Source organism: Triturus cristatus, chromosome 2_1, assembly GCF_964204655.1.
Source record: "Triturus cristatus chromosome 2_1, aTriCri1.1, whole genome shotgun sequence".
Taxonomy (NCBI): domain Eukaryota; kingdom Metazoa; phylum Chordata; class Amphibia; order Caudata; family Salamandridae; genus Triturus; species Triturus cristatus.
This window is the reverse complement of record NC_140581.1, coordinates 741,164,283-741,191,880: the sequence shown is the minus strand read 5'-3', so window position 1 is coordinate 741,191,880 and position 27,598 is coordinate 741,164,283. Positions and strand designations below refer to the sequence as shown.

Sequence of the window (27,598 nt, the reverse complement as noted above, 5' to 3'; positions counted from 1 at the left end):
GCATTGATTGGGAGGCCAATGCAGTTTTGCAGACTGGAACTGCCACCACTGCCACATTCCAATATAAACACTACCTATTAAAAAACATATTTCTATGAATGTGACAGTTTGGACAATGCTAGGCTACGCAAAGCAGTAACAATGGACAGGATGTGCTCGAAGTACTTTTAATTGTGTATTTAATTGTTAAACATCATGAAGTGCTCTCTCCAAAGATAGGCTGACAGTACCATCATGTGGTAGACTATCATAAGCAAGTGCTAGTGTTAACAATTAAGTGCTGGTGATCGGTACTGGCAAACATTGGTACAAATCAAATGCTGGATCGTCATTCTCTGGTGGGGTACCATTGTCTCAATCAACAAAGGAGGAAGGGCCGCAGTTAGAACTGAAAAGTAACTCTCTGGTGAGGGCCCTCATCCTTACTGGTATCTGTCCAGGTTGGTTTTCGGATCCCCCAAGTAAGTGAGGCATTTTCTGAGGAGGAGGCCTGGGGATGCACAAGGGCAGTGTTTTTTCTAACTTTTTGGTCACTGGGGGTGACTGACTTTTTGACAAAAACGTTAATTTAGATTAACTAGCTAGAGGAGAAAGGTAGCAAAGCAATAATGGGGGTAATAGTGCACGATAAGGGGGTTTGTACAATGAATTAGTGATTTAAGCACATCACTGTCCGATAATTATTGGGTACACAACAATCATTGTTCAACCACTTTTTAATTTTACTCACCAATTGTATGGCTATCATAAGAACAGTTTTAAGAGAAAATGATCGATCACACAGGTCAAACAAGTCTTCTAAACTAGGTCCCAGTAGTTCTAGCACCATGGCATTATATTTTCCACATGGGCCAAAATAGTAAACCTGAGGTACGCCATCTAGAAAAAGAAGAAAAAGATTTCTACAATTAATCTACAGAAAAAGGTAAAACTGAACTGGGTGCAAGGGCAATATCTACTACTTTGTTTAATAATGAAAAAAATCTAAAACATAAAAGTACTTCCCATTATAAGTAAAGATCAGGATGAAGCATTAATATGAGACTGCAACATTACAATGGAATGCCTAAGAGACTAAAGGACATCTTTACAAATATCACATCAACTTGAAACTGCACGAAACATGAATAGCACAGTCGATTTTAGCACTTCACACTACAAATGAATATCTCGAAAACTACCTTCAGTCATCCAAAAACGTTTTGGATTTGTTAAGGGAAATCGCTGGGAAGAGTGGGAAACAGCCTTTACGCCGACGTTTTTACTTCATATAATATTTACCACACATATTTTACAAAAAGGTAGAGGTATAAATTGAAGAAATAACTACCCTATCTATGGCAAAAGTTCAGATAACTTCAGTACCAGGAGTAAGATAGTTAATATTGATAAAATAGGTAACTGATTAGATTAAATGACAGAACATACAGAAAACCCAAGATGAGATGGTGTGCTTTTTATACTGAAATGTAAAAGTGACCCAATACTGCTTGTAAGAAGTCACAATGACTTCTAGTACTCCGGGTTGTCATTTTGAAATGTTCATTGATGTGTCTTTAGGCATTTATTTAGGGTACAATGTGCAAATACCATTTACAGGATTCCTAGCATTCTAATGTCCATGGGAAACTAAAACATTGTACCATATAAATGAATATGACATTTTAATTCCGGAACAGATGTTCCGCATTTCTTTAAAATCTATGAATGCTTTATAGCAGGGGTACTCATAGTACGGCCCGCGGGCCGCCAGCGGCCCGGCAAGCCTTCCCTGGCGGCCCGCGGACCTTGCAGACATCGTACCTGTGCACCGCCGGTTGCAGCAGCGCGGAGCTGTGAGGCCGGGCGATTCTTTTAAAAGCCAAGTCACTTGTTAATGAGGCTTTTTTGTATTTCACCTCTTCTTAGCGCCCCTGCATCTCCCCTCTGAATGAGTGGAGATGCAGGGGCGCTAAGAAGAGATGAAATACAACAAAGCCTCATTAACAAGTGACTTGGCCTTTAAAAGAGCTGTGAAGTACTTGGGTGCGGCGGCTGTTTGTGTTCCAGGGAAGCCCCGGGTGAGGCGACGGGCAGGGGAAGGGGGGGGGGGGGGGGCAGCAGCTAGTGAGAGCAGCAGATGAGTTTAAAGCGGGAGGGAGAGAGGGAAGACAGAGCAGGAGACAGGGAGGGAGAGACAGCGTGAGAGAGACAGACAAGTTGGGAGAGGGAGGGAGACGGAGGGAGGGGGACAGAGGGAGAACAGATGGAGAGGGAGGGAGACAGAGAGGGACGGAGACAGAGAGAAAGGGAGACAAACTGATTGAGAGAGAGGGAAAGAGATAGAGAGAGGGAGGGAGACAGGGAGAGAGAGAGGGAAGGAGAGAGAGGGAGAGGGAGGGAGGGAGGGAGGGAGACAGAGAGGGAGGGAGACCGAGAGGGAGGGAGACCGAGAGGAAGGGAGACCGAGAGGGAGAGAGAGAGAGGGGGAGAGAGAGAGGGGGAGAGAGAGAGGGGGAGACAGAGAGGGGGAGACAGAGAGGGGGAGACAGAGAGGGGGAGACAGAGAGGGAGGGAGATAGAGGGAGATAGAGGGAGACGGAAGGAGAGGGAGGGAGAGGGAGGGAGATGGAGGGAGAGGGGGGAGACGGAGGAGGGAGGGAGACGGAGGGAGATGGAGGAAGGAGGGAGACGGAGGAGGGAGGGAGACGGAAGAGGGAGGGAGACGGAAGAGGGAGGGAGACGGAAGAGGGAAGGAGACGGAAGAGGGAGGGAGACGGAAGAGGGAGGGAGACGGAAGAGGGAGGGAGACGGAAGAGGGAGGGAGACGGAGGAGGGAGGGAGGGAGATGGAGAGATATGTGTATGCCGGGTCCGGTGGCTCAGTGGACGAAGGCGTCCGCTGCAGGGACCTATGTTCCACCTCATGGTCGCAGTTTTTTTTTGTTACTCTAGCCCCGCCCCCTCCCCCAATGACCCCGCCCCCAAGGTGCGGCCCTCGGCCACAAACCGCACTGTAAATTTGGCCCCCAAGAGAAAGTTTGTGAGTACCCCTGCTTTATAGTTAACTGTAATTACTGCTAGAGGACACAGTATGCTTTTTGGCTCATAACAAAACAGTTTGCCATCCTGAATTGGCTTCCCGACATTTTGGAACATTCAAGCCTTGAATGCTGAACCATAGACACCGTACTAAATTACAGTTTGTTCTTCTTTCAGAAGAAAATACTAATCAACCCTGCCCAACAAAAGTCTGACTGCTATATTTTGTAATCACTGTAGTAGGTAGAGGTGAACAGTCCCAAATGCACGTGCATACCCCATTCTCATAGTTCATTAGACTCAATAACTAGCAACATTCTGTGAAGATAGGTGTGTGACGAGCAAAACTAGATGAGAACTTTGGGACTAAGGAATCCTGCTTTCATATACTAGATAACTCGGTCTACAAAGTCAGGAAGCTAGCCAATACAAAACCAAGCCTTTTCATATTGAAGGCACTGGGCAGACTCAGACCTCACGAGGCCAGTTTGGCCTGGAATATCCGCAGGTATATTTTCAATCTTTGATGAATCTCAATTAGGCTTTTAGTACCATCTACTGGGCCAAAATTGACAATTTGCAAATGTATTTAATGTAACTAGATCATTGTTAATTTAAAAGTAAGCTGTGTATAAGCAGCACACTTGTAAACCTTGATACCAAAGGAGCAAGGCAAACTGATTCAGAGAAGGCTTACAGATATTTAAAGGGATGGGGACAAGATTGCACTTTACTTTCAAAGAGTTTTTTCCCAATTTTACCCCAGGTAGCCAGACTATGAACAAGACATTTTATTCTATTTCTAAGACCGGATTTCAAACGTTTGTACCACTTATGCAGCCTCTGTCTGGACTGGGTGGTAAATATATTAAATACATTTGGACTCATTTTAATATATTTGTTCATATACGTTCGTTTTTTCGTAATGTACTGGTGTGGTGGCCATTCTCCAATAGCTAATAATTTCACTAAGAAGGGCTAAATCGAGAATGAACTGATGTTGTAGGTTACCGATGTCCTCATTAAACCATCAACAGGTGGAAATCAACAGGAGATCCTATATAAACAGGGGTTAGGGTGGATTCAACAATGGTAATCAATTAAGGAAGGCATTAATTCTATACAACAATGGAATATCATCAACGACTAGATGTCTCCATATGCACCATTACGAAAACCAATGTTGACTTTTGGACTACTCCTTATTTTTGGAAGGTTGTGCTGTCTTAACCGGTTTTGTGAGAATACAGACTTCATTACTATTCCATTCTTAGTTTGGCCTATATCGGGAATATGAAATGAAGTAAGCAATGAAGCTAATGAATGATGTACATATATTTAGAATTAGGCTCAAACATTGCCTTACTATTTCACTGTGAGCATAATCCACAGCTTTAATTGAGCTCCACTTTCTCATTTCACCAAACATTTCACTTCCCATACTAAAAGCAGTATCTGCTTCTCAAAGTTGCCTTACGCACTCAACAGAATAGCATTTTGTCTATTTCATTTGTTTGTTTTTAAATTATTTATTTCAAATTACAAAATGTGATCCCTTGCCCAATAAATAATTTTGAGATTTCAAGTCTTGCCTGTAAGCTCACAAGCTACTGCTTGTCTTCATGGCACAGGCATAATTTTTAAAGTAGGCTACAATTATGTATGCCACTTCATATTGGTTCTGGACAGTGATGGCTGAGATGTCAAAAGTAAACTTTTCACATTGACTGACGGACTTTTCCTTTTTCTTGGGAGACTTCCTGCAACAGTATTTATCAATTAGCTAAGCCTTATGCTTTGAAGTTGTTTTGGAAATTCTCTTCTCTTGTTTGCTGCAGCTTAATCCCTTTTTTCACTTTGCCCAGCAACAACCTATTTATAGCATTCCTTAAATTCATCTCTGTTTTACACACATCATTGGTGCTTCTGGAAAACATATTGAAAATCATAATTTCTTTTTCAGTAATGTATCCATGGGCGCCGGCGCATAGAGAATGTTATGATGGTGGCGGAAGCTTCGGTCGAGTGAGCTGGGTTGAAAGCTCCCTGCTGCTGGTGCTCCCCTATTTACATTTTCCACGGCGAAGACCGACTCTTTTGGCTGCGATATGCAGAACTTCTGGATTAGCGGTGCATAGGAGGTGATGATTCTGCTCGCGGCAGCTTCTCTACTGATCCCGACGCGCAGAAGCAACTGGCGTCCTGGGGCCGTCGGAGCTCTTCGCCATTGCGCTCGGCGCTCTCTCACCATTCTTCCCTCTTCGGTTGTCGGTAATCCTCAGGCAGCCAGTGGAAAGATGCCGCCCAAATTAACTACTAAAGCTCCTGCAAGGAGCAGCAAACTCCGCAACACTCAGCCTACAGCGGGCATTGACATCTCAGGAAATCCGGGGGGGGGGGGGGCTCTGAAGACGCATAAATCCCCCCCTGAAGGCCTCACTGATTCGGCGAAGACATCTACCGGTAAGACCCCCTCCGCTTCTGTAAATCTTGCTAAGAATACTGCCCCCTTGTTTTTGAAACGCTCTTTGAAGAACACGGCGCAAACTCAAAACATTTCCAAGCTTGTCAGTCCCGGGCTACCCTCTGAGGTGTCTTTAACCCCCCCCTTGACTGTGCATAATACGACTCATTCTCTTGTTCAAGATAATGGGGGGGTATTAATCTCTAAAGATGCAGTACCCGCTGAAGTTATGACGGACTATCAAGCTGTTTCTGATGCACCGGCAGGATGTATTATGGGATCTGGAGTCCCTACTGTTTCTGCAGTTTCTCTTGGCAGGGCTACAGAAGCGCTGGGTGCTATCCTGGAGAATGGGGCAATCGGGGCAGGACTTGCGGCCGATGGCAGCGGGAGAACTGAACCCAGCCAAGATAATGAAGCATTGGATAATTTTTTTTCACTTTCAGACGCATCAACGACCTCTGACGATGATGATGATGATATTACTAGTAGAGACTGGGCTGAGTATGAGGCTGGATCTGCAAGTCAGGGTGAGATAGACGACTGCTTAATGGGGGGTTATATGAATCTGGCCCCACTCGATGGTACAATTCGGAAATGTAAACCTTTAAGCAGACAAGAAACGTCCGAAAATTCCGTGCCCTCTAAAAATACCTCTGACCTCCTGGGGGAGAACTTGGTCTGGGATTACTCGTTTTCCACCGCACATCCACTGGAAGTTGGTAATGATGGGACAGCGGGGGCCTCGGCCTCCATCAACTCTTCAGTTCCTCTGAAACCAATTACCCTGGAAATGATCTATGACACGATGCTGTCACACAGGGCTGAGACGAGACTTGAGAACGCCAGAACGCAGGGGGCTTGCCGTAAGCAGCAAAATGCAATTAGACGTATTAGTAAGACTTGTTCTGAAATTGGCACTAGAGTAGGGGAGACAGAAGCACGCATTTCTATCCTGGAAGATGAAGCTGCAATACAGAAAGGAGTAGTCAACGAGCTGAGGGCTCAAAAAGAAGATGCCACTTGAAAACTCTCCGAATTGGAAAACCGGATGAGACGCAATAACCTACGGGTTCTGGGCATCCCAGAGGGGATGGAAGGGGGCGATACGAGACAATTTATCATCCAGCTGTTCGTAGAGGCCTTCCCCGAACTTTCTAAATGGGACTGGGAGATCGAGATCCAAAGAGCCCACCGTTTTCCTTTTCACAGCAAACCGCAAGCTCCTCGCCCTGGATCAGAGACTGTCTACTCCTGTGCCATCTTGATTTCTATCAATAATTTTCTTGCACGAGAAGCTGTTTATAGTCTAGCAAGACCTAACCAGAAGAAATCTGCTAAAGGGGTCAATTTTTTTGTTACAACCGACTTTTGCCATGAGACAGTTGTGCGGAGGTGGCAGCTCCGCCAACTAATACCGCTCTTTCAAGCCAAAGGGGGTCAAGCGTTTCTTCTTAATCCCGCAAAGTTAAAAACTGTGTTTCAGGGCCAGAATAAGTTTTTTTTCTCTGAAGTTCAAGCTAAAGAGTATTTATACTCAATTAAGTCTGGCTCTTGAAATGGGTATGGCACAAGCGGGTGTCCGTTAGGTTTTCCCCGTATCTTGTCTTTTTTTTTTGCTATGTTTACTCTCTAGGGGAGCACGGCAGGGAGCGTCTCCAGCTTCCCATCACAGGGACCTAGGTCCCATTGCCTTAGATCAGGGAGGGCATGGTGGGTGGGGGGGAGTATATAAAATAAAATTTTTGTTTGTTCCACAGAACGCGTTTAGACTTACTTTTTTTTTTGTTGTCACTGCTTATTTTCTGTTTCATTGAGAAGGTTTATATCTACTGGTGATTTAGAATATGCTGGCTTATGGCTAATAAAAGGATTAGAATAGGTACATACAATTTTTGTGGCCTCAACAACTATGATAAACGTAAGAAGATCCAGGCAGAACTGCAAATTACTATTCCCGATATTATTTGTATGCAGGAAACGCGTATTTCTTGGTCTCATAGGCAGAAATTAGCTGATTTAGGATATTCCATACTTGCTACCTCCAAACAGTCTGATACGAAGCGTGGGGTGGCTATCTTAGCACGACCTTCCCTAGTCCCTCCAGGGCGCTCCTCGGTTGATATCTTCAGCCGGTGGGCAATCTTTGAATGTCTAGTGGGGGGTACAAGATTCACTTTATGCACTGTATATGGCCCTAATCTAGATGAACCAGATATTTTTTATTTTCTAAACGGGGAACTTGCTCTCTGGCCTTCACCACTAATACTCTGTGGAGATTTGAATATCCAGCCATCCTGTGCCCTGGAGAAGTGAACCAGAGTTGCACCTACGTCCCCAAGCCTTCCAACTTACCTGCCCAGCTGTTGGTTCCTCCCGGATGTCTGCCTGGACCAAGCCTGCAACCAAAATTCAAAAACACCAACCCCCACTGAAAACAACAGGGCACCCGAAGCCAAAACAGAACCCTACCGCCCCTGTGGGCGCACCTTTTGTGCTAAACTGGATCCCCCTTTGCCCTGAGCTAGACCCTAGGAGCTTTGCTCCCACAAACTTGTGGCCACCAACCGGAGACCCCCTATCCCCCATTGGATAACATTGGGCCTCAGCACTCTCACCCGGCCGCCCTAATGCCACTGAGGGTGTTTCAAGAGTGCATCTTCGACCCTGGGAGAATCCTGGTTCTAACGCCAGAATACCAACTCCCACAACAAAGTACTTACCTGTTAACCGATAACTTAATTTCTCTCCTTATGAATACATTGACTGTTTCTCCTTGAAAAAATTTCTAAGTGTGGAGTTGATTTGTATGAAAACCTGAAAAACTGCAACTGTACAAAACCTGATTTACTTCCCTTTTCTGTAGGAAATGTCCCAATGTGATGTATAGGCATATCACATTGAGTAGAAAAAGTTACTTAAGTAGTGATCTGAAAACTAACGTCTGTAAAGTAAATAAAAAGTAATTTCGACAGCCTGGCTTGGTTCTAGAAATAAATATAACTAAATAATATTTTTTTTTATACAAACAAATTGGTCTGAGTTCAGTCTTTGAGTGTGTGACAACATTTTCTGTGTAAGTGTGTACAACAAATGCTTAACACTACCTCTGATAAAGCCTTACTGCTCGCCCAGACTACCACAAATAGAGAGTAAGGTGCTATTTACTTTTACCTCTGCTTATATTTGGGGTTCCACTGGACTCTGTGCACACTATACCTCATTTCGGTATAGTCTATACAGAGCCAGCTTCCTTCACTATGGTACTGAAAGAGGTACATTACGTGTGGAGCAAATGCGCCAAAATTCAGGGAAAAGAAGAAGACAACTAAAATCTGAGTAAACAAGCATATTCTACACTACTGAGAGTATATGGCATTTCGGCCAACTGCCTCGGTAGCATTCCTGTGGTCATGAAAAGGGTGTTTACTACCTTTCCGACACTAACCTGAATCACGTCAATGAGGTTGAAGACAGTAAGCCTTCTGAATACCCAGGTGGACATAATAAGATTAGGTGAGTAAAGAAGTGTATACAACAGACTTATCTGTATCTTAAAAAAATAATTGTGTACACTCTGTCGTGTCCACTAGCCCTAAGCACACAAGTGAGGTCCCATTTTTAATCGGGAGACTTAGAGGAATGGTAGGTGGTCAGAAATTTGGTGTACCTTGGCAATTCCAGAACTATCCATCACAGAAATGTGAGGAAAATTGCCTGCTGAGCTAGGGACCAAAATCCACAGCTAGCCACATTGCAAAAAATCATTTACAATGCAATAGGTCTTACAATTTCAAGATTTTGAGTTATTGGTATTGTAAATGGCAATGCTTTTTATAGTATTGAAAGGCATTGTCATTTACTATACCATTAGGTCAAACTCTGCATGTTCCTGAAAGCCGGGAAAATTGTGACTTTAGCACAGCACACCTTTTGTTGAAGCCATTTTTAGGGGAAAAACAGACACTTTTTTGCAGAGTAAATTTTTTCCCCCTAAAAACTCAAAATGTAGATACATTTTGCTTATTTTCCAAGTACCCTCCGGGGGGAATCCACAAACCTTGGGTACCTGTAGAATCCCCAAATGTTGGAAAAAAGGACAAGAATTTTGTGTGGATACCTTATGTGAAAAAAAAGTATGAATGTCTAAGCCTGAACGATCCCCAAATAGCCAACAAAGGGCTTAGCATTCTAGGGGGAAAACACTTAGCAGCAAAGGGGTTTAAAAAAGAAACAAATAACATGAATAGCATAAAAAAGGTATCTTGATTCTGATGAGCATAATTTTCCAAATACAAAAAAAAAATGAACATTTACACAACTTTAAGGAAACTATCAAAAAATACAAGCGTAAAAAAGAGTAATGATCCTGTACCATGCTGCATGGTCAGCAATGATATACTGTGATTGAGCATCTCATGCTATACCAAGAAAAATAGACTCAAAATAGAAAAGGATGCAAGCAATATCCCCACATGCCCCCAATTCATGTAGAGCGCCCTAGACTTACGCTGCAAAGACATATGCTCACGGCATGCTGAAAACACCTGGTCTTCAAAAACGTTAATATCTAGATAACTGTATGACAGGTAACCGTATGTTAGGTTTTCAGGAAAGTCTATATGCGAGTTCAAATGTATTTCTACAGTAGAGAATTTGCAGAAGGATCATACACCTACATACAAATACATATGGGAATCAGTGGGGTGTACAGAGGATTTATACAAAGGAATTGCAATGGAATATTCTCCGGATCCAGTCTGGTGCCTGAAGTTATTAACAAGGTGAGGAATCTGCGGTTAGAAGCCTCTCACAGAAATCGAGTGCAATGTTTCAATGAAATATTTCTTTAATTGCTGGCTCAATGTTCTCCCAGAAGGGTCCCATATGTTTGCATTAATATAGCATGTGTGCTAGATACCCAACATTTCTTAGGCAATTCCAGCATGTATCAGATTTTAGTAGTCCTGTTTTAAATAGCTTGTCGAGTGGCCAGAACCATTTATGCATTGTTCAAATTGACATTGTGCTAATATTGGTGTAATTTTAACCTTTGTAGCAAAGTTCCATCAATTGAACCATATCTGGCCTGTTCGGGGTTATAGGTTTAGCTTATAACAGATGGTGCCCCATTTCTTCTGTAAATAGGTGTTGTACATAAGCTTGAAGCAAGGAATGAACCCAGAAACCTTTTAGAGGAGATATTTGTGTTAACTGTCGTCAAACGGAGAAACGTCTATCATTGAACGACAGATTTCCAGACGGTATAAACAAGGCACAGAAAAACAAGAACGGACATCAGCCCACAGACTGGGACCTTTTCTACCATGGTGGAATCAGATCTAGTGGGAAAAGGCCGTGGCTGGAGCTGGCTGATGTTACCCGACGGCACGATAATGCTACTGCTGCAAAACACTTTCAAAGAAAAGTCTATTGCCAGGGGAATATTTTAAAAGTGAGGGATATGGAGAAAGATATATTCATTATACTATATGTATGAGTTCAAGGACACTTTGTTTGGCAGTTTCTCCTGTAAATTTATTTCAAAATATAGGTCAAGGTGCATTTATCGGTTATAATGGTGCACAAATAAAGGAGAGCAAAAGAGGCACGTACACAACAAAAAGAACACCAGCCTCAATGTACTATATCTTCATAGTAGATCAATGTACCCATAGTTAATGACTACGTTAGAATGCAGGACACACAAAATACTTTGCAAATCCAGATGTATTCTTTGAGCATTTGCTTTGGGACACAAAGCAAAGTAAATCAGCACTATGTACTTTACGGACTTAGAACAGAGCCATGGACGAAAGAGACAGATTAGAAAACAATAATAATAAATAATAAGGCAATTTCTAAAGCGCCTGGCTGCACTAAAAATAGTGTATCCCCGCACTAGAATACTGCTATATCTCAAGAGACAGAAGTAGGGGAGAACGAAACAAGGGTCAGAGGGAGGAGAGAGAATTAGATGACTGGAAACAAATGAGTTTTAAGTTTGGCCCGGAATCTAGTTTCTGAAGGTTCCATTCGAAGATCGAGTGGTAGTTCATTACAGTGTTTAGGGGCCAGGTATCTGAAAGAACGGCCACCCATCTTGGCTCTGCGGGTACGGGGGGAGTTTAAACAGCATAGCTCCGGCCGACCTCAGGTTTTTGGTGGGGCAGTGAATTGTGAGGAGTTTTTGCAGATATCCTGGGCCATTGCCCTGGGCGATGCGATGCGTAAAGCATAAGGCTTTAAATTTAATGCGTTCCTTGACCGGAAGCCAGTGAATCTTCGCTAGAGCATTCTTCCCAGATGCTCTAAGAGGCAGGTTGAGTACCAGGCGGGCAGCAGCGTTTTGCACGCACTGCAGTTGGTGTAGGCCTTTTTTACTTAGACCTAGGAGTAGGACATTGCCGTAGTCAAGATGGGGTGTGACTAGGGCATGGACAAGTGTCTTTCTGGCGTTGATGGGGAGAAGGTCAAGGATTTTACGGAGGGTTTTTAGTGTGCTGAAGCACCTGCCCGTGACTTTATTGACCTGAGACCTGAAAGAGAGATTCGAGCATAACTCCAAGATTTCTGACAGAGTCCGCGGGAGAAGGAAAATTGCCCAGTTCCGCAGGCCACCACATGTGCGACCAGGCAGAGGGGGATTTACCAACAACCAAAAGTTCAGTTTTTTCGCCATTCAGGCGTAAACAGTTGTTATTCATCCATAATGCCACTGATGACAAGCATTTGGAAAAGTTACTGGCATCTTCCGTATGGTCGAGCGACAGCTTGATCATCAGTTGGGTGTCATCAGCATAAGTGGCAATATCCACCCCGAAAGCTTCAGCTATATGAGCCAGGGGTTCCATATAAAGGTTGAACAGGGTAGGGCTTAAGCTGGAGCCCTGTGGAACCCCATGGCTCAGCTTCCGGGGGGAAGATTTGAAAGGGGGACAGTGCATCTGGAAACTTCTGTTAACCAGGAAAGATTTTAACCAGGCATGGGCAGGTCCCTTCACTCCCATGTCACAGAGGCGAGACAGCAGCGTTGTGTGTAGCACGGTGTCAAATGCTGCACTGAGGTCTAATAAAACCAACGCTGCTGTCTGTCCTTCGTCCGCCATCTGTCTGAGGCACTCAGTGGAATAGAGGACGGCTGACTCTGTCGAGTAGCCGGCTCTAAACCCCGATTGAGTAGGGTGGAGGAGGGATTCCTTCTCCAGGTATTTCACAAGTCTAGAACAGTGTGAACTTAAGATGGCTAGAAAACTTCCAAGCCTGTGTCCGTGCTAACACTGGAGCAAAGATGCCTATAGAAAAATGCAGCAGCGTGTACTTTTAGGATGAGAACGCAAACTGGGAACCTCCAAAAGGGCAGCTATAGAAAGTCACACCACCCTCTCAGGTTAATGCTGGCAGATCTGCTGTGCAGCAATGACCGCTATCTACAAATTAATCTTTTTATCTGGTCTGAACACAATGAACTCCACAGGTTTTAACATTACACATAATTATGAGATCACTGAAAGCACCTTCTGGGAGAAAACATATCAATGCAAAAATAAAATTGCATAGACATAACACATTAACACAAGTTCTTAATTTTACATTGGGGGCATACTCACTTAAAAGAAATGTCTCACAGCAAGCAAAGAAACGACCGAACACAATCGTAAAATAGACCTTCAGAATATTCTGTGCAACATACACAGTACTATGTCAAAAAATTATCTTTTAAGTCAAGCATTATATTTTAAAATCCAGTTTAATCATGTTACATGATGACACGACTTAGTAAAATTATTGTTTTACCTCCAGATCCCAATTGCTTGTAGAATCTGTATTCTAAATGCAGCTGTGGCGCTCTAGACTTCATTGGTTCCTGATTAAAAACAAGACGAAATACACGTTAACCAAATCCAGCTCCAAACTTGACAAAGTCTGACAACAATGGACCGGTTCATAACAGATGTTCAGGGAAAACATTTTCCATTGTATTAGGAAAGCAAATCAATTAAAGGGGGCTGATCAAATAAAACTTGATGTGCAAATTTACAGAGCAAGCGCTATGATCTGTTTTTATAAGAGAAGCATGAATTCTATCTCATCTACCAGGGCTCATTTTGCTATGTAGGCCAAGGAGAAGTATGGAAACAGGCTTTATGCTTATCAGTAGCCTTATTTGACCACCCCAATTTTTAAAGCAAAACACCGAAGATGGCAGGTCCAAAAAATATTATTGTCCCTTTGTAAACAAAAGCAGCATTTCAAGCCTGGAATTAGACGCTTGTAGCTTGAGTCTTCAGACCTTTCATACAGATGCATCCGTACAAGAAAGTTGGCAGACCACTTTCAGGAAGCACATTCTTAGGGCATCTAAGACAATTATTTGAAATATAGTCCTGTGGTGGCAAGTAAGGCCAATATTTATTAACAAAATTCGTGACTGGAATTCACTTTTAATACAGTCAAAAGGAGCACAGACATACAATAGGCACACACTGTCATGTCAACATCTGCACCCTACTTAAACAAAGTACGTCTTCCAAACAAAGGGTATAAAGGATTTACTCCAAGTTCAACACACAGTCCAATTTCCCCATCCCCGAGCTGACCCCACGGCTCGAATCATTCAACCCTATTCCAATAGCCTACTCAGAACAAATTATCCATAAAATCAAATCCGGCTTGCCCATCAATCTCTGCCCCTTCCTTTCTGCTCACCAAGGGGGTGCTAGCCATCAAATCTTAGTTGGAAAAAAGCTCTGGTAATTCCTCTTCTTAAAAAAAAATCAAACGCCGACCCACACACCCTTAGGAATTACAGGCCCATCTCAGTAAAATGCTAGAAGCCCTGGTGAACTATCAGATCACCAGCTATGTGAACCAGAACACAATTCGACATCCAACCCAGTCAGGCTTCCATGCCGGATTTAGCACGGAACCAGCCCTTCTCGGCGTGACCGAATACATCAGAGGTAACCTCAACGCAGAAGGTGGTGGTCATCGTTTTAGATATCTCCACCACCTACGACAGTGTGTCGCACAAGATCCTTTTACAAAGAATGGAGCAGGAGGGCTTCACAGGCCTCGCTCAGAAATAGCTCCACTCATTCTTAGCAGACTGACAACAGACAGTTTCCTCTCCCCTTTTACCTCCCAGTCCAGGGCCATAACCAGAGGTGTCCCTCTAGGTTAATCGCAAAGTCCAACTCTTTATCATCTATCTGGCGCCACTAGCCTTAGTTGGGCAAAGTTGGGGTATGAACATGGTTTCTTATGCAGACATTGCTCAATTTATGCAATCCTTCCGCCAACTCAAAACCAATATAACTGGGAACTTACAGGGCTGTCTTGCGCCCATCGCTCGATGGATGCACAACAGCTGCGTACAACTCAATTCCGACAAAAAAGAGATATTGATGTTTGAATCCTCCTCTGCGCTGGGCACAAGGCGCCTCCGACTGTCTGAATTAGGGACTGCCCTTTCCCCCTCCATGGCTGTAAGGAACCTGGGGGTTATGATGGACAATGCCTTTTTCCTTCAAACCCCATGTCAAGGTCACTTTAGGCACCTGCTTTCGTCTGGTAAAATTCTTAAAGAAACTTCTTAAGTACCTGCCCCATGACACTTAAAGGAATGTTACACGTTCTAATAATCTCCAGACTACATTACGCCACAGTAATCTTTTCTTGGTGCCCCCCAGAATCTGCTGTCTCGTCTGTAGAGAGTACAAAAAACAACAGATAGACTTTCTGAACATCTCCAACCATCAGTCCATCAGATTAGGGCTTAAAGAACTACACTGGCTACTGATCAACTCTAGAAGATGCTTATGATCATTCATAGAGCGCTCCACCAGAAGGGCCCCAGATACATCCAAGACATGCTTAAACACTACTCTCTCACAAGGGCACTTCTATCCTCCAACCACAACCTTCTGTGCATCCCCAGATTCTGTAAAGCCAGATCAGGAGGAAGATCTCTTTGGGTTCTGGCCCCTAGTCTCTGGAACGCTCTAGTACCTCCCTTTGAAACATTTGCAGTGAAAGTCTGTTTAAAGCACAGTTAAAAATTGGCCTGTTTGGTGAGCTATACCTTCCAATCTGACCTGTGCCACGCAATGTCCAGGACCATTGTTTGTATAAAGAATTAAGCAGAATTGTAATCTGCGTTTTCTGATCAAAGTTATGGAAATACGCATTTCTGAAAAACATCTACTGGCAATTTCTTACTATGGTTTCTGGCTTGTGACCAGACAGAGGAAAAAATAAACATGTTTTTGAACCAAGAGACTGCACTTTCCCCTCTTTCTAAACATACTGACTGGTTCTAAATACAAACTCGACAACAAAGTCAGCATTTTTTAAACCCGTAATCACATTGCTCTATTTGAAGCTTCTAGAAATTATGGTTCTTGTTTTGGTCATCCTGCTAATTTTCGGCATGCAGAGTTTCATACTGATTCGTTCAGCGGGGGTTCCACAACAGAGAACAGAATTCTACCAAACTTGGCATGAAAGGTCGGAAGCAATAAACTCGGGGGCACTGTGTTCATAGCCTACTGGCAGGGCCAAAAGCCATGCCCGACTTCTCATGAAAGAGGGGCTGGTGCAAATTCTGCACGTACAGCCTTCTGCGCAGGCCAAAAAGCCAAATATGGTAACTTTAATGGAACGGGGCAGGACTGATGGCTAGAATATGACCTGGCTACAGGCCAGCACTGCACACAGAGCCTGCTGCACACAGCGGAAGGGCATGACCACCGAGCTCAGTGGCATGGGAGTTTACGAAGGAGCTGGTCGCAGAGCAGACCTGGAAAAAAAGCCTGCTGCTCTGTGCCAAAGATTATTGTATCTAAAAGGAATGCTGGATGCTGTGTATCAGAAACAAAAACATTTACTGAAAAGTTTGTTAAATGTAATGTACGGTTAATGTCTCATAGGAGATAAAAAACACAAGTCACTGACAACAAAAAATATAGAAAAAAGTGATATTATGGTTGTTTTATGTCGTAATATTTATTGCTATGAAAGGTAGCATCATCTACGGCCAAGTACTCAGACCACTCTACAAATGGACATACTTTACTCTGCATGATCATTGGCCAACTGCCAAGCTTCCTACAACCATAATCCACTGAGCAGGGGTCGAGTAAAGAGCCTACCCTACTTCGAGGTCCTACGCCAAACCTACGTTTTTACATCATCCAGTGAATTTCTGTATGTCATATAAGCACCACTAACAATACTTTTTAACTGAACATTTTCAATCACGGCGTCTTATTACATAGATATCTGGTGAAAGGTTTCCTTTAGCATAAAAAAAGATGGCCAGTCAAGGCGCACCAGTTGTATTGTTCACAAATAAATTAAAAGGAATCATGTAATCAATTACTTTCTATATTTACATTGGTCAAGATCAATAGAGGCAGCAACCTTTGACTTGAATCTGTAAGACCCAAAAGTAACAGGCAACACAAATTGACTCATAAGTGAAAGAGACCCTGCCTCTTAAAACTGTCAAGTCATGAGGGAAAAGAAGTTCACTCAGCAGCAACATAAGCTACAACCTGGAGGCATAGTTAAGAAGCCAATTAAGTCCACCCAGAATAAAGCAACAATTATGAAACCTTTGAAGATGCATCAACCAACTCCACCAATGTCAGAGAGAGTCAATGGTCTTATGACCCAGAGTATTAATTTGGTATTCGAGAACATGACTCCATTTAATATATTTAGTAGTTTATTTAGCATCACAAGTGAGCAGATCTTTAGTTACTGGCTTTTTTGTGCAATAACTGTTAACATGGAAGGTGCAGCCAGGGTTTTTTCTTCCTTAGCTCTACTTCAGGGAGTTATATGTGACAACACGCAATTCTCCTATACGTACATACATGATTTGTTACTGCAGAAATCCAACAGCGCTTGATTCTGTTGTAAAATGTGAAGTATTTTTATATTTTCATTTGTCTTCGGTGCCTACGTGTAGCAATTAAAGCTCAACCGAAATTTATGAGAGAAAAAAAAAACATTTTGCTCAAAGTGTAGTTAATAGTTGGAACAGCTTCTAGCCATAATGGCTGACTCGAAAATATAAATTAATTAACAAAGGTTTTGGACAGAGGATACAATAAAAAGTAAGTGGCTGTCACAAACTCCGTTAAGAGCAGACAGGGGGATTGGGCGTTCAGATTTGCCTGGTCGTGCTGAGCTGAGGTAAACTTCTATGTTTTAATATTAAGAAATGGTGGGTTTTGAAATATTCCTGGCTCTTTGTCAACTGTAACGCTGTGCCAAAGAAAATGGGCATCTACAGACACTCTTTAAAATCAAATAGCAGCTTTCTTCAAGGGTAGTTCTCCTTCACTTCCCATTCCACGAGGCAAAGTCGTTCTCAGCCAGTGAGGTCAGACACTAGATGGAGGGTTTTCACAGATTTGGGCTTCATAACAGCAAAGAAAAGACAAAGGCCAGAGCTACAAAAAACAAGCAAGGCACAATACTTATGAGATACATCATGCAATGGAAAGTACTGCACTAAAAGAAAAGATCAACATTAAAAATACACATGCACACCCTATTCTTACACTTTTTGAACACATACTGTTGGTTTTGTGAAATTTGTGTTTACCGTTTTAGGGTGAAGGGCCCAAAAACATATGAACCATTGCCCTAGCAGCTGTATCCGAACTATCAAGAAAAATATATTTTTCACTCATCTTTCTATCTACTAGGCTTCTTAATTACCATCTGATGCAGTTGATAATTTACTTAGCAATAATTTCAAGCAACTGCAGTTACCACTTACTCTTGTCCCTTGCCTGAGGTGCTACAACTGGAGAGCTACCTTAAAACATCAAGACAGTGTGGTGTCTGAGCAGGGTGTCTGGTGCAGCTCAACGCTGACACATCTCGAATTCTGCTCACCAGTATGAACATCCGCGCCCAAGCTTGAATGCTGTTAAAGTTTGAACCTATTAGGTGTAGTGCTGGACTGGCCCACACTACACTGACACAGAAAGCCAACGCCATGCAATACTTGCCCCCTCTGCTACAGTCTGTAAGGAGGAACAAACAGAACAAAAGAGCCCCTCCCCCACACCGTACCGCGCTTGGCTAATGGTTAATGGCAGAGAACAGTTAAGAAATAGACCAACCAATGAATTAGTTGGATGATATCCTAAGCACAATATGCAACACACCTGAGGCACTAGAACAAAAAATAGATACCTTAGCACTGGACATGAGGCTTTAGAGAGTTTATGCTTCCTAACTGGTGGATCAGGTCTTGTAGACGTAAGCCAACCTGTCGACAATTACTCCAGAGATGAACGAGGTGCAAGGTCAAATAGCGGAGCTGTTAGAAAGGATCTTACATTAGAAAACAGTGAAGGAAGATTATGGCAAAAATCCATCTTCCTGGTCACTCGAGCAGTGGCCGTCTGAACTTGGAGCTCTTCGAAGCCCAAGTGTTAAAGCCAAGAACCTGGGGGTGATCTTCAATACAAACCTATCTTTTGGGGGCTAGATCAACCAGATCACGTCCATATGCTTTTGCATTCTAATAGTACTTAGGAAGGAAGTTTGCCTTTTGGGAAATGGTAGTCACAGCACTTATATCATCTAGATTTGACTACTGCAACGCCATATTCACTAACAGACCCTTCAGAACACGGCTGACCACCTTCTCCTAGGTATCCGTAGACATAAATCTGCGTCTCCTGCTCTAGTCCAGTTACACTGACTGCCGGTTGATAAGCGTATCAAGGTCAACTAGCACAGTTCTGTCAGCTTTATGTTCCATACAGATCTCTCCACTCTTTTTGCAGTGGCAACCTCGTCATTCCCCCAAATCTAAAACGGTGAGATGGGGCGAGAGGAGTTTTTTCACCAGTACTACAAGGCTGTGGAACTCTATACCCCTAAGATTAAGAATAAACTAAACCCGCTGGAATTCAGTAAAAATCTAAAAACCTGGTTGTTGAACCAGTAATCTTATCAGGGGTCTCATTTATTCTAGTGCACATCAGAAGCTAGCATCTAGACACCTCTGGGTATTAGTCGTGCTTTATAAATATTATTTTCCTTTCATCCTTTGAAAAGGTTTTTTTGAGGGCCCATTTAGAGGCTGAGAGCGAGGGGGGGGGTGGGCGCTTTGGTGTTTGGAAGTGGGGGATATTGGGTGGCAGGGGAATAAAGCCTTATAGCCTCCATACGAATTTGATATGGGGTCACGATCCCATGCTCTTTGCACCATCTGGCGTTTTAGGTCAAATCCAAGCATGTGGTTGATAAGTGCAGTCCTAGATACGGATGTCTCTGGGAGCCGGTATTGCTCTTCCAGTGGCAGACACTAGGGATCGGCTCTGGGTACTACCTACTCAGCTGTGCTCAATAATTTAGGCCGGTGTTGCCGTAGGCCATGCAGGCCGTATACAGCCTGCATTCTCACTTCCTGCCGCACCCCTCCCCAAAGCAGTGTGGAGCAAGGCCCCCAGATGAAAGCATTGTTTAAATCTTCAACGGAAATCGTCATAGCTGACTCACCCTATTGGAGGTGCAAGTTAATTCATTGTTTTGAGTTACAGCCAATTTGGTCCAGCCCTAACCTAGCTCAGTTCGGGATGCAAGTGTGGAGAGCAATGAAGGATTCATGTGAACCTGACTTTCAAGAACAGGTCTTGCTGCACGATACATCTCAAATTATAGGAATGCCCAACACTGTACAAGATGGTTCTCAGCATACTTGGCACTAGCGAACATCTGTATCCTGTGGATGTGGCTCAAGAGAACTAATGGCCATTGCCGGACATGACTGATGGATACATCACCTTTATAATCAAATACTGGTCTTTGAAAAATATGGGAGCATTTCTTTGAAACTCCTGCTTTAAGGAATATGGATGATTTCTACAAGCTCTCCTTGTTAGGTTTGTATATCCGCCTTCTGGATAAATAAACTGATGGGGAGGATATACATGACCGATCCCAGAAAGGTCATTATGATTTATATATGTTTATAGTCATTATGAACTGTCCTCCATGGACATTTTCAAATGCTTCCGTGGCAACTATCTCATATTTATTTTTTCTAACAAGAATCTTCATCGTAGTCCTGTGGATTGAATCTATTGATTTTACTGGTTTACTAGAACAGGTGCGATTTATCAGGGAGTTCGCTAGTTTGGGCTGAGCTGTAACAGGCAACCAGTAATCTCTAAATTCCTCAGCGAAACCCTAGCAACCTTCCATGCACTGTTGCAAACAATCATAGGCATCCAATTCCATCTGCTTTACATAATGCTAGACGAGAGGGTTATATGTTTCTGCCACCTACAACCACATATATCTGATAATCTTGAATCTAGTCTACCTATCAATCCACTCCCTCCGGCCTAGCAGCGCTACGTGTAGTGTAACCAGGGATTCAAAGAGAGTACAACACATTGCCTGAGAATATGTAGTATTGTTGAAGACGTTCACAAAAACAATACTTTCCAGGGGGTTGACAGAATCAGCATCCTGACGTCACTTTGAGCAGCGAAGGTATGCCTATACTGTTCCCCACTTTTTTGCTCTCTCATATTTATTGCTCTCATCCTGCTCGATTTGTCTCCTTGACTCAGCTTTAAATCTTTATGTCTTACTTTATTTTTCCTAGAGAACGAGCAGTCCCCTTTTCCCTCCACCACTTTTTGAATTCACAGATTTTCATATACTAAGGTTTCATGACTTGTTATGGTACTTTGTTTAATTACTTCCATGCGAACCTTATGCCACTGATGACGATCTGTGTACAGTTGATTTGTGTTGAAAATAAAAGTCGCTATTTCACAGACATGTAACACTGCTCATCATCACAGATGCTCTCTTCTCTCACACGTGCCTAGAGGCAAGAAATGCAAATGTACACTTTATCAACAAAACCATTAAAAGAAGCATTTTTCAGAAACCGAAGACAATGGCAACAACATTGGTCGACCACCAGCTTTACGTAGTTATTTTACATATAACTGTGGAAACAATCGCAAAGGAAAAAGTGTCTTCTTATAAGTGCATTCAAAAAAGCAACTTTGTACCTAAAAGTTCAAAATTCAAATAAGATCATAAAAATAATGATTTAGCGATATATTTAAGGCAATAATGTGAACTTACCAGTTTAATTGCCACATATTCATTTGTGTACAAATTCTTTCCTTAAAGAAATAAAAGTGGAAAAGTGAATAATTTTCTTTTTACAAGTTTAAACGTATACAAAAGCGAGACATGTTCTGAGTCCAAATCAACTGCCGTGTAATAATAATAATAATAATAATAGGCCTCTTCCAGCACAGATGGTACAGCTGTAGACTTGGAGCCTAAATCATAAAAAAGATGCAATCAGATACAATATTATTTCAGTGAACAAATTATGTTGCTTTGAAAACAAAATGATATTGGTCTTTTTGAACAATAAAATCATTTTAAGCCTTTTTAAGGATTAAAATGTTAGTATATTCAACAAGGGCATTTGCTTGAAACAATGAAAAGTTAGCAGTGTCCGCACAACTATTTTTAGAAACAGAATGCAACTTTGGGTTCTGGTGTGTACAGACGTGCTCATTTTTAAACATTTTCTGAATTCAGCCATGCGTTTTAGCACGAGAACATGCCTCCCTGGTAGAAGAACACACCTTGAACACTGGGCAAAACTGAAACTTTAGTGAATATCATTAAATAATTCTGTAGCACCTGCAAGCACAAACCAATGAGGAGTCACAAATAGGAATTTGAATCAAAATGTCCTACCAAGTCAATAGGTTATTGATACTGCCTAATATAAATATATGCATTTCCAGATAAGACTTCCAGCAGTATGTACTTTAGACAGCCAGAGCCAGGTCTTATCACTATATTAATAGTTTACACTACAAAGATACAGGACAAACCACTTGAAGAAATCAAGCCGCTGCAGCCAGGTCCTCCTGGAATACAGGTACACTATTAGCACTTTGGTAGAAAATGTAAATAGTCACGGCAACAATACTGAGTGGGGCGGGAAGTCAGTTAGTGCTCACTCATACCGCACTGGGATAGTAATAAAGTATTTCTAAAACTGATATGTTTCACAACGAGGGGGACCAGGAGAGCTTAAAGGTCCAGCATATGTGCTCCTTAAAGGAATGCAGTTCCTTAATAGTGAGAAGAGAGAGAATATGTGGTTGGTCAAAAACTGGGGATCAGACGGGGGGGGGGGGATGTTAATCCGATTTATCAGGAACAGGAGCCCTCACACACCCAGATGGGTGTCATGCTTCATTTTAGGGCATGCTCCTTGTCAGGCCGGAGCCACGGGCATCCAGAAGGGGGCTCTTTATATGAGATCTTTTGTTCCAATGCCGTATGTGAAGTGAAGGAGTAGAGCCACTCATGTAGTAGTAGTGTGCGTTAAAATAGACTAAGTAGTCCTCAAGTGGATTTTTAATAGGCAAGTCCACTTGTCCAATTAAAAACGTGAGAGCTATCAAGAGAAGCAATGATCTGTGTTAGCTCAGAGGGTCAACTCGTTGCTTGCCACTGGTTAAGTCAATAATGATCGGTTAGCAATTTGTCTGGACCAATTTATCTATTGGCATTGCAGAGCCGGTCTGATGAGGAGCATGCACTATGATGAAGCATGAAACCCATCTGGGTGTGTGAGGGCTGCGGTTCTGAGGAATCTGACCCCCCACGTCCAAATCCCGAGTTTTTGACCGACCACATATTCTCTCTCTTCTCACCAATAAGGAACTACGTACCCTTTGTTGTATGAGAAAAATTGAGATAATGCGAAATTACATTATGATAAAAGGTGGGGCTATGATACAAAATGAGCCAGCCAATGCCTATCTTTAGAACATAATGTAAAAACGGTTCTATTACACATTATGGTTGAGTGATGTTACAAAAGATAGCATATTTTCCTTGTCAGGGCCAAAGTAAACGTAAAGTGTAATTAACAAAATAGGTTTACGTATGTATATGCCTCTGGCATGTATTTTATGCATAATGGCTGTAAAGATGGAATTTTCTCTGTAACCTCAACATACGTATTTGGTCAGCCCTCAAAAATAAACACAAATAAAACATTTTTTCAAATAGTATTAGAAGAGCAGTTTTTGTATGGCTATGGTGCACTTCTGGTATCAGGACCCTGTTATTGAGCCTTTAAAACACACGACTAAAAAAATAGTTCGGTAATCCAGGTGCAAAAGCGATACGAAAGGGATATTATGGTCCCATGGCAGTTCATTTAAATGTAATGGCCTACCATAGATGGTCAAAGAATTTACAATTTAGACACACCCCTAACAGTGTGAGGAGAGGTCGTTGATTAGGATCCCTAACAGCACATAACGAACAAGTTACTTACCTTCGGTAACGCTTTTTCTGGTGGATACAGTATCTGCCTGTGGATTCCTCACCTTGTGAATATCCCCTGTGCCAGCATTCCACTGAACTTTTTTCCCCAGCACTCCACGTCGACGTGGGCGACGTCATAATGCATCGGCTTCGCTCGCGACTCCGTATGACGTCACCGGAGCCATAAGAGGCCCACGTCGGCGTGATGACGTCAGTTCCACCCATTTTTTCCGTGCCTTTGAGGCGAACAGGTGGACCAACGACAGACTCAAAGTATACACAGTATACAATATACCAACACATATGCATAGTATACAAAGGAAAGGAATGCTAAATAAACAAGCATTTCCTACAAATGTACAAGAAAGTGTAAAAACATATCAACAAGACCTATTTCATGGTATACAAAGGTGGACAACGGGGAGGCGGGTGGGCCAGTGAGGAATCCACAGGCAGATACTGCATCCACCAGAAAAGGCATTACCGAAGGTAAGTAACTTGTTCTTCTGATGGATACATCTGCCAGTGGATTCCTCACCTTGTGAATAGATTCCCACAGCAGTCCCCACTCCCGGAGGAGGGTGTCCACCTTCCTACACCAGAAAGTCTTGCAACACAGAGCGTGCAAAGTGGCCCTCCCTCCTCATCTCCGAGTCCAAGCAATAATGCTTTGCGAAAGTATGGAGGAGGCCCAAGTCGCGGCTTTACAAATATCTGCCACAGGATTTCGCTCTAGTCGAATGAGTTCTAATACCCTCTGGAGGGGTCTTACCAGCCAGGGCGTAGCAGATCTTGATGGCAAGGATAATCCATCTCGACAAAGTGCGCTTGTGCACTGCTCTTCCTTTTGAATGACCAACATAGCCAATGAAGAGTTGATCATTTAGACGAAAGTCTTTAGTCCTGTCCAGATAAAAACTCACAGCCCTCTTTGGATCCAGTCTTTCCTCCTCCTTGGAGGGATGAGGAGGTGGATAAAAAACAGGGAGAGTAATAGACTGCCCCAAATGAAACGGAGTAACACTTTTTGGCAGGAAAGCAGCCCTGGTCCTGAGAACCATCCTTTCAGCATGTAATGTAAGTAAAGGAGTTTTGGAACTAAGAGCTTGAAGCTCACTCACCCTCCTTGCCGAGGTTATGGCTACAAGAAAGACCACCTTAAAGGACAACAGCCTCAAAGGACAGCTATGTAGAGGCTCAAATGGGGACCTCATCAGAAAGGTTAAAACAAGATTAAGGTCCCACTGTGGCATTACAAAAGGAGTGGGAGGAAACATGTTTGTAAGGCCCTTGATAAACCTCAGAACAACCGGAGATTTAAATAGTGACGGTTGATCAGGAAGACATAGAAAAGCTGATAAGGCAGATAAATAGCCCTTAACCGTGGCTACAGCACAACCCTGCTGAGCCAAGGAAAGAGCAAACTGGAGCACATTAGAAAGATGGGCTTTTAAAGGGTCAATGGACCTCTCTCCACACCATTTTACAAATTTAGACCACCTATAGGAGTAAATGGACTTGGTGGAGTGTCGCCTGGCCGATAAAATAACATCCACCACATCAGGCGGGAGAGAGAATGAACTGAGGTTGCCCCGTTCAATCTACAGGCATGAAGGTGTAAGCTCTGGAGGTGGGGGTGTAGAACCTGCCCCTCCGACTGCGAGAGGAGGTCTGCCCTCAGAGGGAGACGGAGCGGAGGGCACGAGGAGAGGTGGAGAAGATCTGTATACCACACCCTTCTTGGCCAGTCCGGGGCGATCAATATGACTTGGGCCCGGTCTTGGCGAATCTTCCTCAGAACCCGAGGAATCAAGGGTATGGGAGGAAACGCGTAAAGGAGTCGTGAGCCCCAACTCAACTGAAACGCGTCCCCCAATGCACCCTGCATCGGAAACTGGAGACTGCAGAATGACGGGCAGTGCGCGTTCTCGAAAGTGGCAAACAGGTCCACCCGAGGTGTCCCCCACGTCCGAAAGACGTGACGAACCACCTCCGGATGGAGCCTCCACTCGTGATCGGCGGAGAACTGCCGACTGAGACTGTCTGCACGTACGTTCAACACACCGGCCAGATGATTTGCCATTAGACAAATCTGATGGTCCTGAGCCCAGGACCATAGACGCAGGGCCTCTCTGCAGAGACAAAGAGACCCCACTCCCCCCTGCTTGTTGACATACCACATCGCGGTAGTGTTGTCTGTCAGGACTTGAATCGACTGACCGCGAAGGGAAGGGAGGAAGGCCTTGAGCGCCAAACGAATCGCCCGCAATTCCAGAAGGTTGATGTGAAGCAACCTTTCCTCTGGAGACCAAAGACCCTTGATCTCCAGATCCCCCAGATGAGCACGCCACCGTAAGGTGGAGGCATCCGTTATCACTGTGGCCACCGATGGAGGTAAATGGAAGGGCTTTCCTTGAGACAGATTGCCCTCCACGCTCCACCAAGATAGATCCGCTGCAGCTTCTCTGGAGATCCTGATCGATTACCTGAGATCTCCGTTGTGCTGATACCACTGCTTGCGGAGGCACCACTGGAGCGCCCTCATGTGCCAGCGTGCATGGTTGACCAACAGAATGCAGGAAGCGAACAGATTGAGCAGGCGAAGGACCTTCAGAACTGGAACAACCGCTCCATTGTGGAAGAAAGGGACCATCTCCTGAATGTCGAGAATTCTTTGTGGAGGAGGAAATGCTCGACACACAGTAGTGTCCAGTACCGCCCCTATGAACAGGTTGCGTTGAGAGGGCACCAGGTGAGATTTGGGCACATTGATCGAAAAGCCCAAGTCGAATAACAGCTGAGATGTTACCTGCAGATGACGCTGCACCATCTCTGGGGACTCTGCCTTCAGAAGCCAGTCGTCCAGGGAGAGGAAAACTGGAATCCCCGACCTCCTGAGATGAGCAGCCACCACTGCCATCACCTTTGTGAAGACTCGAGGTGCGGTAGTAAGACCAAACGGGAGAACCGCAAACTGGTAGTGTTGCGACCCAACCGTAAAACTGAGATACTTCCTGTGCCACTTCAGGATTGGGACATGAAAGTATGCGTCCTGCAAGTCGAGCAACACCATCCAGTCTCCTTGCTGCAACGCTTGAAGAATCTGCGGAAGGGTCAGCATCTTGAATTTCTCCTGTTTCAGGTAAAAGTTCAAGATTCTGAAGTCCAGTATCGGACGCAATCTGCCGTCCTTTTTGGGAATCAGGAAATACCGGGAGTAGCATCCCTGACCCCTTTCCTGCTCCGCAACCACCTCTATTGCACCCATTTGAAGCAAAGCTAGAACCTCTTTCTGCAGGAGAAGCAGATGGTCCTCTGAGCAGTAACCGTGGCAAGGAGGGTAAGGGGGAGGAAACTCCCGAAAGGGAAGGGCGTACCCAGTCTCTACGAGGTTGAAAACCCAAAGGTCTGTCGTAACAGATTTCCAACCCCGCAGAAAGTAGGACACCCGACCACCCACAGGTCTTACATGATCCGGGATGGGGGATCTAGGGCTGCTTCCCTGAAGCCTCATTGGGAGCAGAGGAGGAGGAAGAAGAAGAGGGGTTGCGTCAAGAACCTCTCCGACCCCTTTGTCTCCCTCTATAGGATCTATAGAGGGGATTCTGCTGTTGCTGCTGCTGCTGTTGCTGCTGAGGCTGTCGGAAGGAGCGAAAGGATGATCTTCCGAAACCTCTAAACCTCTTAAAACCAGATCCCTTAGCAGGAGCTTGCAGACCCAAAGACTTAGCCGTTAACCTGCTGT

The 27,598-nt window shown here is 43.8% G+C and overlaps 1 protein-coding gene across 6 annotated transcripts in view; it reads right to left on the bottom strand.

The window, feature by feature from the left end:
* Positions 1-27,598, bottom strand: part of CSNK1G3 (casein kinase 1 gamma 3) — a 353,425-nt gene that overhangs the window by 217,618 nt on the left and 108,209 nt on the right. For all 6 annotated transcript variants that reach the window (XM_085632678.1, XM_085632682.1, XM_085632681.1 and 3 more), the window contains 3 exons: positions 21,628-21,668; positions 13,282-13,351; positions 731-879 (listed from right to left, as the gene is read on the bottom strand). In XM_085632678.1, coding sequence (XP_085488804.1) covers positions 731-879; positions 13,282-13,351; positions 21,628-21,668 — 260 coding nt within the window. The remainder of the gene's footprint in view (positions 1-730; positions 880-13,281; positions 13,352-21,627; positions 21,669-27,598) is intronic.